This window comes from Cydia amplana, chromosome 21 (genome assembly GCF_948474715.1).
Source record: "Cydia amplana chromosome 21, ilCydAmpl1.1, whole genome shotgun sequence".
NCBI classification, from domain to species: Eukaryota; Metazoa; Arthropoda; class Insecta; order Lepidoptera; family Tortricidae; genus Cydia; species Cydia amplana.
The window spans coordinates 12,812,696-12,825,971 of NC_086089.1; the positions used below are offsets into that span (position 1 = coordinate 12,812,696).

Below are 13,276 nucleotides of genomic sequence, written 5' to 3' on the forward strand. Positions count from 1 at the left end.
TTAATGCCCAAATTTTAGTTTTAATTTGCTACATTACCAACTAGAATTTTGGTACATTCAAAAATATTACCCAGGTCACCCTAATAAACGCAGCTGTCAGTTGAATTAAAAAGTCAACAACACCCACAAAAATTCCCATCAGAAATCTCTTATCAGCATATTTAATTCGCGACTTTATTGTTGATACACATTGCAGGTGCGTTCGTAATGCCTCTAGTCCGCATTCCGTGCGAGTCTAGTCAGCATGATGACTGTTAACAACCCGTTTCTGTACATTTGGTCGAATGTTAGTTTTGCACTGTTACATGGTTATTTTTGTTGTTTTTAGTGGATTAATGAGCGGTTTTCTTGTATGTTTGTGTGCAGGCGCAGATGACGAACCAGGCGTCTCCCGTGGAGGAGCAGGAGAAGCTGCTGGACGAGGCGCTGAACGTCGTTAAAGTCCAGGTACTTGTTCATATTGATACCTATTGAACTAAGTGGAAACGGAAGATGGGTGAAATGAATCAATCGAGAGGCGTTCATTCATAAATATTGCTTCTATAACCGTAAAATATACCTTTCAATGTGATCATAGCACTTTATTATTTTTATGTCTGCAAAACATTGTCATAATGTACTTATATCAGCAGACTGTATGTTGCTTACTGCAAATCCATGTTTAGTATCTGTCTGGTCTGTATTTTCTCACTTATTGTATGTAATTTCCAGCTAAAATATCACAGACAGCTCCAGAATCACCTAAAAGCATAACCATCCAGCATTCCCGCAATAAATGTGATTACTAGTTACATTGGTGATTAAATTAAGGTTTCTTTGCAGGCGTTTCAGATGAAGAGATGCCTGGACAAGTCGAAGCTTATGGATGCCCTGAAGCATGCCTCCACCATGCTCGGGGAGCTGCGGACCTCACTGCTCTCACCAAAGAGCTACTATGAGCTCTGTATCCTTTTTATGTTAACCGATCATCACACTGATTTGGTTCTGCACGGGGCTCCAATGTTTGAGCAATACAGCACTACGGATGTACAGTGAGCAGCAAAATTGGAGAAATGATGATGAATCATTGATAAAGTCTCCATGCATTTTTACGGCTGATGGTACAGTGTAATATAGCAGTGTAATTAAATACTAGATAGCCTGATATCCAGGTTGATAATAAGTCTAGTAGATAGTCTTGGTTTACTTTAAATAACACACTTGTCAAAGACTGAAGTTGATTGTGAGGCTTTGATTATTTATTATTATAATGGACAAGATACTAAATTAATACAATTGTACAAAATTATTGGTTACTAGAATTTCTACTAGAAAGTGAATAAGCCGGATTTAGTGATTAATTTTTAACTTTAAGTATTCACACACACCAAAACATAGCAACGTACAGGGCTATCTTCAACTGTCAAACACGGCATGTTTCTTTATATTTGAATGGATTTTGACTGTGTAAACGACAAGTACTTCTTTGTATGTAGGTAGGTAGACTTAAATTAAATAGCTTCTGATTTCAATAAAACATCATATTAATTTTCTCCGAATAAAATCCTTAGCCCGCCCCAGACATGGCAATAACGGACGAGCTCCGGCACCTGGAGCTGTACCTGCTGGAAGAGTTCCGGCGCGGCCGCAAGGTCCCCGACCTGTACGAGCTCGTCCAGTACGCCGGCAACATCGTGCCAAGACTGTACCTGCTTATTACTGTCGGACTTGTATATATCAACACTAATACTAGCTTGCGTCGAGATCTGCTTAAGGTGAGTCTTTTTATTTTTCTTTAAATATCTTCGTCGAGACACTCGAGACCTGCACTGGTAGCACGGTCGCGTTTTTATCGCTTGTCACCATGCCTGTCACGTTCTAACAAGTATGTAAGTGCGAAAGTGACGTGCATAGTGACAGGCGATAAAAATGGAACCATGCTGCGCCCACTGCTTAACGCATTCACTGCCAGCGACCTGCTGGTGGCAAGGCGGGCGCTCACTCCGCAGTCGCTTTTCGCTACACAGGCATTTTCCCACGTTATCGGCTACGCTCGTAGCGCGTAGCACGCGCTGGCACTGAATGTGTTAAGGTAACATGTCTGCCTTTCAACTTCAACTTCAAAAATAATTTATTCAAGTAGGCTTAATAATAAATTAATAAGCACTTTTGACAAGTCATACAAAGACAGATACCTGTCATATACAGGGTGGATTTTCTTTTTGGGTCAGTGAGGGCAGCTACCAGATCCCGTGCTGCTACGAGAAAACGGTCTTAGAAGACCTTCCCTCGATTTCAAATTAATGAAGATTGGCTTTTACAGATTTTGGAAAAAACATACAGGGAGCGAGAAAAAGGTCATTTTTGACAAACTTTTTTTTTGATGGCAATCGATCCCATTCCCATTGAGGATCAAAAGCTTGTATGGAAGCAAAAAAAAATTTCCGGCTAGAAAAGCCACAAATCGAGGAAAACTTTTCCCATACAATTTGTATGAAAATGAAAACTTTTATTTTTCACATGCTATTTTTGTATGCCAATCGATTCCATTCCTATCCAGTATCAATAGTTTCCTAGGGGTCAACTTACGATAAAGTACTAAAAAGCCACAAATTAATAAAAACTATCTCCATACATTTACTATGGAGAAAATGTGAAATTTTATTCATCATTTTCTACCTCGCCCATCAGTCCTACAGCAATGTCTTCATACAGTATTATGGTTCTTAAATGTAACAGGACTGATTGGCCAGATAGAAAACTGTGAATTAAATTTCACGTTTTCTCCATAGTAAATGCATGGAAAAAGTTTTCTTTAATTTGTGGCTTTTTAGTACATTACCGTAAGTTGACCCCTAGGAAACTATTGATACTGGATAGGAATGGAATCGATTGGCATACGAAAATAGCATGTGAAAAATAAAAGTTTTCATTTTCATACAAATTGTATGGGAAAAGTTTTCCTCGATTTGTGGCTTTTCTAGCCGGAAATTTTTTTTTGCTTCCATACAAGCTTTTGATCCTCAATAGGAATGGGATCGATTGGCATCAAAAAAAAAGTTTGTCAAAAATGACCTTTTTCTCGCACCCTGTATGTTTTTTCCAAAATCTGTAAAAGCCAATCTTCATTAATTTGAAATCGAGGGAAGGTCTTCTAAGACCGTTTTCTCGTAGCAGCACGGGATCTGGTAGCTGCCCTCACTGACCCAAAAAGAAAATCCACCCTGTATAACTAAAGCCTACACGGGCTGTTTTGACCTAGCTAAAGCGTTTGACACTGTGAGCATTCTGATACTTCTAAAAAAGCTTAAGTATCTTGGAGTTAAGACAAAAGGCTAGGTTTGGTTAAAAAACCAGTTGACAAATCGATCTCGTTGTACGAAAATGGGACATGACATTGGTTGGCGACTACTCCCATAGAATTTGGTCTTCCTCAAGGGAGTATTCTGAGACCGACACTATTATTTTTTTTCAACAATACTTGTTTCAGGATCTAGTGGAGATGTGCCGTGGCGTGCAGCACCCGCTGCGCGGGTTGTTCCTCCGCAACTACCTGCTGCAGTGCACCCGCAACGTGCTCCCGGACTCGCACGAGCCTGAGAACGAGAATGAAGGCACTGTAAGTCTAAATGCATTCAGGTATTTTATCGTCAGAGGATTACAGGGATTGGATAAGGGACAGCAAACGCCTGGACGTTTTGAAGATCCTTGGTTACCTTCTTTTGGGCGGTATGATGATGATTTTTGTCGGTGTCGACCATCAGGATCATGCTTCCAGCTATTCAATGTGTTGCAATCCTGAATCATTAAGTCTTAAGTTTCTACTCGTCTTTCCAGGTTCGTGACGCAATCGACTTCATCCTGATGAACTTCGCGGAGATGAACAAACTGTGGGTCCGCATGCAGCACCAGGGGCACTCGAGGTAATATTACAATAAATTACCTATAAATATACTTTTCTCCCCGAAAGACTTCTTGTCAATCATTTACTTTGACACGATCATATAATTTTTTTTTAAATAACACGTCGATGGCAAACAAGCATACGGTAAGCGGTCTCCGTAGCCTAAGTACACTTGCAACTCCAGGGTTTGCATGCATATTGCCGACCTGTTTTCAATGTTTTCTTTCAACTATTTGTACCGTTTTCATTATCGAATTCGATTTTTACCAAGAAACAATCATTAGTAATATATATGGTCATTCGTTCAGGGACAAGGAGCGACGTGAACGCGAGCGCTCCGAGCTCCGCATCCTCGTCGGAACTAATCTAGTGCGCCTCAGCCAACTGGAGTGCGTCACGGTCGCCGAGTACAAGCGCTGCGTGCTGCCCGCCATACTGGAACAAGTCGTGTCTTGTAGGGACGCTATAGCGCAGGAATATCTACAGGAGTGCTGCATACAGGTACTAGGTTCGACTCCCAGCCGGCACCAACTTAGTGCGCCTCAGCCAACTGGAGTGCGTCACGGTCGCCGAGTACAAGCGCTGCGTGCTGCCCGCCATACTGGAACAAGTCGTGTCTTGTAGGGACGCTATAGCGCAGGAATATCTACAGGAGTGCTGCATACAGGTACTAGGTTCGACTCCCAGCCGGCACCAACTTAGTGCGCCTCAGCCAACTGGAGTGCGTCACGGTCGCCGAGTACAAGCGCTGCGTGCTGCCCGCCATACTGGAACAAGTCGTGTCTTGTAGGGACGCTATAGCGCAGGAATATCTACAGGAGTGCTGCATACAGGTACTAGGTTCGACTCCCAGCCGGCACCAACTTAGTGCGCCTCAGCCAACTGGAGTGCGTCACGGTCGCCGAGTACAAGCGCTGCGTGCTGCCCGCCATACTGGAACAAGTCGTGTCTTGTAGGGACGCTATAGCGCAGGAATATCTACAGGAGTGCTGCATACAGGTACTAGGTTCGACTCCCAGCCGGCACCAACTTAGTGCGCCTCAGCCAACTGGAGTGCGTCACGGTCGCCGAGTACAAGCGCTGCGTGCTGCCCGCCATACTGGAACAAGTCGTGTCTTGTAGGGACGCTATAGCGCAGGAATATCTACAGGAGTGCTGCATACAGGTACTAGGTTCGACTCCCAGCCGGCACCAACTTAGTGCGCCTCAGCCAACTGGAGTGCGTCACGGTCGCCGAGTACAAGCGCTGCGTGCTGCCCGCCATACTGGAACAAGTCGTGTCTTGTAGGGACGCTATAGCGCAGGAATATCTACAGGAGTGCTGCATACAGGTACTAGGTTCGACTCCCAGCCGGCACCAACTTAGTGCGCCTCAGCCAACTGGAGTGCGTCACGGTCGCCGAGTACAAGCGCTGCGTGCTGCCCGCCATACTGGAACAAGTCGTGTCTTGTAGGGACGCTATAGCGCAGGAATATCTACAGGAGTGCTGCATACAGGTACTAGGTTCGACTCCCAGCCGGCACCAACTTAGTGCGCCTCAGCCAACTGGAGTGCGTCACGGTCGCCGAGTACAAGCGCTGCGTGCTGCCCGCCATACTGGAACAAGTCGTGTCTTGTAGGGACGCTATAGCGCAGGAATATCTACAGGAGTGCTGCATACAGGTACTAGGTTCGACTCCCAGCCGGCACCAACTTAGTGCGCCTCAGCCAACTGGAGTGCGTCACGGTCGCCGAGTACAAGCGCTGCGTGCTGCCCGCCATACTGGAACAAGTCGTGTCTTGTAGGGACGCTATAGCGCAGGAATATCTACAGGAGTGCTGCATACAGGTACTAGGTTCGACTCCCAGCCAGGGACCGGAACCGGTTACCTTAACCGGGGTTTTTTATAGGGTTATTTTAGAAGTGGTTATAAAAACCCCTACCATAACGGTAACCGTCTGATAAGGTAACACTTTGATTCGGTAACCGTATCAGATCGAGTTAACCCCTGTTACCGGTAACCGAAATAAAAACCCAGTCTATTCTGTTACCTCATAATAAGGTTTTCAACCAGTTCAAACGATTGTAATCTTTACGCAGACTTAAATTCGACTTATTATTGAATAACCGTGGTTGGCATGGGCGGTCTATGAAGCCTCCAGCACAAACAAGTTTTTTTGCCGGTAACTTCGCTTATTGTCAATTCAAACAATATTGTACTTTGAGTCCTTAAGCTAAAATTGAAAACATAAGTGAGCGTTTACAGTATTATTTTAGAGCGTCAGCCGCAGCGCGGCCATTCCTTTGTTTATCTGTATACCTGTGTGTTCCTATTGTTTTTGTTAATTTCGGAGCAATTCTAGTTTAGAAATTTTTAGAAAAGGGGTTGCAAGTAAACAACATCATATCCTAGTAATATCTGCTATTATTTAGTTATATTTTATGCTACTTAGATTATTATTTTTATTTTCCGGTTCACACTTGGTACCTACAGATTAAAGACTGATTTAAAGAAAAAATTTCACCTAACTAGTAATTTTACTGGTACCTAGTTAGGTTAGGTATAATTTATCTTAAGTGATTTAAAAAAAAATCACTTTGTGATAAAGATACATGCGCTAGCGGATTGTGGTAGATATTTTACCATTGTTAACAAATGACATATGTACTAGTTATTATGAGCTTATTTTATAATAAGCAATTAAAGTCTATTTTTTTATTCGGTAGACTAAAATGACATTTCATAGTATGAAATGAAATGACACATGATGTTCATACTATGAAATGTCATTTTAGTCTACCGAATAAAAAATAGACTTTAGTTTAAAATGTTTTCAGATGCGGTGAGTTGTATGAGCTAAGTCGTAATTTACCTTGTACCGCTTAATGCAGCGATCAGAAAATATATATCTATAGCAGTTATAAACTTATTTTAATACTACAAATCTTTCATTAATACCAGGGGGCTCAGCACGGTTCCATTTTTATCGACTATCACTATGCCCGTCACTTTCGCACTTACATACTTGTTAGAACGTGACAGGCATGGTGATAAACGATAAAAATGCGACCGTGCTACTAGGGCAGAATTCATTATACATATTCATTGGGTATCTATAACATTTGTAGGTGAAATAGTTTTGATTAAATTAAATAGATACATATATGCTTAGTAAGCAGTGTTGGGCATTCAAGAATAAAATCATTATTTAAATAAGAATTCCTAAGAATAAAATCATGTTGATTTTATTCCCGTCAAAATTATTCAAATAGTTTTGATCGGAAATAATTCGTATGTGAAAAAATTGAATAAGAATAATCTCATTGTTAATCAAATAAATATAATCATGATTTTATATTCTAAATAATATTCCTGGATTAAACATGTAGTCTGCGTGCCGTATAGGCGTTACGTATATAGAAGTAAATTAGACAAGAAACTATGTTTCTTGACTAATTTATACCTGATTTTATGCAATAAAATCTTACAAATTTAATTTACTGCCGCATAGTCTTGGTATTGGACGATACCCGTATTTATTTTAATGTGATTGTTAACGCCTCGTCTTTGCTCGGGAATCTTCGGGAGCCGTCGCCGACGCAACGCATGGTGCGGGGCGCGGAGAAACGGGGCCGGCAGCGGCCATTCTCTCAGCAATCTTGCGACGGACGGTCGTACCCGTCCGCTTTCCATTAGTGATCTTTACCACCTATGTATCACCAAAGTACTTAATTATACGTGCATGTATTGGACTACGAGTGTCATTTTAACTCACCTCATCCACGACCCCAAGATCTTCTCGTCCACCCCTACATGCGTGGACAGTGATAACTAAATCATCAGGTACAATTCAGCTGCTCTGAACGGATGGTGGATAGCGAAACTCTTCAATGGCTCACTGTGCCTAAATTAATGTAAAAAATAAAAAACCGGCCAAGTGCGAGTCTGACTCGCGCAGGAAGGGTTCCGCACCATTACGCAAAAACCAGCAAATAAATCACGTTTGTTGTATGGGAGCCCCCCTTAGATATTTATTATATGCTGTTTTTAGTATTTGTTGTAATAGCAGCAACAGAAATTAATTATTTGTGAAAATTTCAACTACCTAGCTATCACGGTTCATGAGATACAGCCTGGTGACAGACAGACGGACAGAGCAGTCTTAGTAATAGGGTCCCGTTTATACCCTTTGGGTACGGAACCCTAAAAAAGATGTTTTTAAAGGTAGAATAAGGAATGGCTCCATATGGTGTATTCCTATTTCTCCCCGCCGGGCACAGATGGGAATAGGCGCTTCATTTAAATCATTCCCATATGTCCCCGCCTCATGTATCGCGGCGATCACGTTGGGCAGGAACAAATGGGGAAAATACTCATGATTTTTTTCTGTTTTAGAATTATGTTTATAGTTCGTTTTTTTTTAGCATTAGAAAGAACTTGAAGGAAGGTAACCGATTTTGACATGTCTTTTAATTGAAAAACACTTTTTTAAAACCATAACTATTACTTATGAAAGCAGAAGACTATAAAAGATCGTATTAGATTCATAATTGTTACATATTTACCGTAACTTATTTTTAAAATGTGCTTTTCAATTAAAAGAGACATCAAGATTGTTTACCTTATTTCTAATGCTAAAAAAAAAAGAACTATAGTATGTGGTTCCAGTATCCGAGTTACTACCAAGACTTATGGTGTTTTTAAAAGCTCTTCTGATATTTAAAATTTGCATTTATTATTTAGACGGAAATTAACAGTTATTAATATCGTTTGACACAACGCTTGCCGCACGTGTTTAGCAAATGCTGACAAAGAATTCACCACGCCACGACTTAATCCTATTGTTATTGCCAATGAGTAATAAATGACGGTCTCAAGTGGAAACACGCCAGCAACTTTCTGCAAATCTATTTAATTATAGTGATAAGCGTAGGACTCTTTTCTTACCTGCAGTAATTTACTATCTCATTCACTTTCCGTAGGTGTGAAAGAGATAGCATACGTAAGACCTCAAGGCTGGTAGGAATAATAAACAAAATACATACTTAATACGCAAAGAAATATACATTGAACCATCATAATTATAATTTCGCAGTTTACTTTCTATGTAACTTCATTATAAAATTATCATCACCGTTTCGAAGGCTTCAAAAAATTCAAATCAATCCGACCATTGAAAAGAGGGGTGAAATTCATTTTACTATCTATATACATTGTACTACATATAATATGACGTATAATATGACCAAATAAATGCCATTTAACCTTGTTACCACTAACTCATGTATCTACAATTACATCAATTAGTCATGACACGGCAGAGCACTGATAACAATACTGTAGTGTAGTACAATAATAAGGCTTTATTGTTGTCACTATGGCTCTCACCGCATTCTGCTTAATCCTAAATATCCTAATACAATAGAAAATACCACGACCTTTAAACATTCGGTGCACTTGCGTTGTAGCGCGTGCCAGCGGAGCGCAGCGTTTCGATTTAAATACGCATGTTGCTTCGCCTGTGTAGGTATATTTATTATCTTCATGTTATTAGGTACTAGGAAGTGCAAATAATTGACTTCATACATGGAAGATATTTTGCAGATTTTGTTCAATAGTCACCTTCAACAACACGAGAGTAATCTAGAGCAGAGTTGGGCAAAAAATAACTTGAATAAGAATAAGAATAAAAACAGAAATTTCATTCTTATTACAATCGATTTGAATAAGAATAATTCTTGCACTCGTTATTTTAGAATAAAATGAAAGTGAATAAATCATGACACTTTTATTTTAAATGAAAAAGACAAAACGGAATATTTATTCCAGATGTAGGATTATACTAAATAACGTTTTATTCAATTAGAATGTTATTCTGAATTAATTTAACTTTTGTAGTTACATACTACTACTTTTAATTTTGTAAGTCTCTAAAATAAATAAAACAAATAAAATAGATAAAACAAATAATATAAATGAAATAAATAAAACAAATAAAATAAATTATATTATTTACATCTATTTTATTAGTATTGCATTTTAGTTTTTATATAATATTATAAGTATTAGTTTAATTTCTAAGTAGGTTTATTTTAATTTTAGTTTAGGTTTTAAATTTTTAATTCATAGTTGTAATGTTTTTTTATTATTACCTTTTAAGTTAAATAAATAAACTTTATCCTAATAAAATAAATAAGATAAATAAAATAAATAAAATAAATAAAACAAATAAAACAAATAAAACAAATAAGATAAATAAAATAAATAAAACAAATAAAACAAATAAAACAAATAAAACAAATAAAACAAACAAAACAAACAAAACAAACAAAACAAACAAGACAAACAAGACAAACAAGACAAACAAGACAAACAAGACGAACAAGACGAACAAGACGAACAAAACGAACAAAACGAACAAAACGAACAAAAACGAACAAAACGAACAAAACGAACAAAACGAACAAAACGAACAAAACGAACAAAACGAACAAAACGAACAAAACGAACAAAACGAACAAAACGAACAAAACGAACAAAACGAACAAAACGAACAAAACGAACAAAACGAACAAAACGAACAAAACGAACAAAACGAACAAAACGAACAAAACGAACAAAACGAACAAAACGAACAAAACGAACAAAACGAACAAAACGAACAAAACGAACAAAACGAACAATACGAACAAAACGAACAAAACGAACAAAACGAACAAAACGAACAAAACGAACAAAACGAACAAAACGAACAAAACGAACAAAACGAACAAAACGAACAATACGAACAATACGAACAATACGAACAATACGAACAAAACGAACAAAACGAACAAAACGAACAAAACGAACAAAACGAACAAAACAAACAAAACAAACAAAACAAACAAAACAAACAAAATAAATACAATAAATAAAATAAATAAAATATATAAAATATATACAAAAATAAAAAAATTAACAAAATAAACAAAATAAATAAAATAATCAAAATAAATTATATAAATAAAATTAACAAAATTAATAACAAATAAAATAAATGAAATAAGTAAAATAAACAAAATAAAAAAATAGACTAAATAACTAAAATAAACAAAAACATTAAAATAAGCAAAATTAAAAAAAATACAAAAATAACAAAATAAACTATTAGTTCTATGTATTAATAAATTAACTTTTTCTTTTAGTAGGTATTTGACTGACGGCACATCACTAAATACGAATGTAGCAAACCAATAAGCAACCGATAATAAAGGTTACCATAACTGAATAAAAACCGGTTAAAAACCCCTAACAAAAACCCTAACGCGATGGGGTTTTGAGATTAACTCGGTTAAAGGTTAAGGTTACCGTTTCAATAAGCTTACCGTTACAATCAGGTAACAGTATGATAGGGTTACCGAATGATACGGTAACCGAATTGATTGGGTTACCGAATGGATAGGATTAAGCGTAAAGAGGGGTTTTCCGGTCCTTGCTCCCAGCCGGCACCAACTTAGTGCGCCTCAGCCAACTGGAGTGCGTCACGGTCGCCGAGTACAAGCGCTGCGTGCTGCCCGCCATACTGGAACAAGTCGTGTCTTGTAGGGACGCTATAGCGCAGGAATATCTACAGGAGTGCTGCATACAGGTACTAGGTTCGACTCCCAGCCGGCACCAACTTAGTGCGCCTCAGCCAACTGGAGTGCGTCACGGTCGCCGAGTACAAGCGCTGCGTGCTGCCCGCCATACTGGAACAAGTCGTGTCTTGTAGGGACGCTATAGCGCAGGAATATCTACAGGAGTGCTGCATACAGGTACTAGGTTCGACTCCCAGCCGGCACCAACTTAGTGCGCCTCAGCCAACTGGAGTGCGTCACGGTCGCCGAGTACAAGCGCTGCGTGCTGCCCGCCATACTGGAACAAGTCGTGTCTTGTAGGGACGCTATAGCGCAGGAATATCTACAGGAGTGCTGCATACAGGTACTAGGTTCGACTCCCAGCCGGCACCAACTTAGTGCGCCTCAGCCAACTGGAGTGCGTCACGGTCGCCGAGTACAAGCGCTGCGTGCTGCCCGCCATACTGGAACAAGTCGTGTCTTGTAGGGACGCTATAGCGCAGGAATATCTACAGGAGTGCTGCATACAGGTATTTATATTCAAATAATACTTGTTACAGCGTTCATTCATATAAAATACAGGCACATACTCGAAATACTGCTCGCGGCATCTGCATAACTCTTAACAATTAGAGCGCAAGGCACTAGTACTATCTCTGGTACTCTTAAACATGATTGTGTCAACACAAGATGTCAGAATGTCTTGTTTTACTGATGACTACCTACTCAAATGTTGTGTATGCATACAGGTACTGTATCGCCTGTATCAGGATAAAAGGACAAACACATTTTCAATCCACGCAAAAGACAGACACATTAATTAAAGAAATCCTGGTCACGGCACCAATTGTAACGTCCCGTATGTCAAATCAAACAGATAAATTGAATTGAATGTTTGAAATATCTCATCAGACATTTAGTAAAAATGACATAAATTAAAGACACATTATAGTACATAAGCAAGTTTACACAAAAAAAATATACAAGAATATTTTGCTTGGATGACTGCTTTGAAAATGTAATGAATGTGTCACAATTGCTGAATACTGGTTGCCAACATGGTCAATACATACAACAATAGTCCCCACAAAGCCTCCACCATTCTTGCTGAACTGCTGTGAAGTTTATCAGCAAAAATATTAATTGGTTGCATCTTGATGCAGGTGTTCCCCGACGAGTTCCACCTGGCGACTCTCCAGCCGTTCCTGAAGTCCTGCGCCGAGCTACAGCCGGGAGTCAACATCAAGAACATCATCACGGCGCTTATCGAGCGCTTGCAGCACTATAGCCAGGTAACACCGCTGCTGACGAGTTCCACCTGGCGACTCTCCAGCCGTTCCTGAAGTCCTGCGCCGAGCTACAGCCGGGAGTCAACATCAAGAACATCATCACGGCGCTTATCGAGCGCTTGCAGCACTATAGCCAGGTAACACCGCTGCTGACGAGTTCCACCTGGCGACTCTCCAGCCGTTCCTGAAGTCCTGCGCCGAGCTACAGCCGGGAGTCAACATCAAGAACATCATCACGGCGCTTATCGAGCGCTTGCAGCACTATAGCCAGGTAACACCGCTGCTGACGAGTTCCACCTGGCGACTCTCCAGCCGTTCCTGAAGTCCTGCGCCGAGCTACAGCCGGGAGTCAACATCAAGAACATCATCACGGCGCTTATCGAGCGCTTGCAGCACTATAGCCAGGTAACACCGCTGCTGACGAGTTCCACCTGGCGACTCTCCAGCCGTTCCTGAAGTCCTGCGCCGAGCTACAGCCGGGAGTCAACATCAAGAACATCATCACGGCGCTTATCGAGCGCTTG

The 13,276-nt window shown here is 40.0% G+C and overlaps 1 protein-coding gene across 1 annotated transcript in view; it reads left to right on the top strand.

Annotated features, from left to right (window-relative positions):
- The first annotated feature begins 104 nt into the window (after nucleotides 1-104).
- Nucleotides 105-13,276, top strand: part of LOC134657964 (vacuolar protein sorting-associated protein 35) — a 29,082-nt gene continuing 15,910 nt past the window's right edge. Inside the window, exons 1-8 of the mRNA XM_063513569.1 lie at nucleotides 105-286; nucleotides 367-447; nucleotides 823-943; nucleotides 1,561-1,754; nucleotides 3,470-3,598; nucleotides 3,817-3,902; nucleotides 4,192-4,384; nucleotides 12,627-12,755. Coding sequence (XP_063369639.1) covers nucleotides 245-286; nucleotides 367-447; nucleotides 823-943; nucleotides 1,561-1,754; nucleotides 3,470-3,598; nucleotides 3,817-3,902; nucleotides 4,192-4,384; nucleotides 12,627-12,755 — 975 coding nt within the window. The 5' untranslated portion in view covers nucleotides 105-244. The remainder of the gene's footprint in view (nucleotides 287-366; nucleotides 448-822; nucleotides 944-1,560; nucleotides 1,755-3,469; nucleotides 3,599-3,816; nucleotides 3,903-4,191; nucleotides 4,385-12,626; nucleotides 12,756-13,276) is intronic.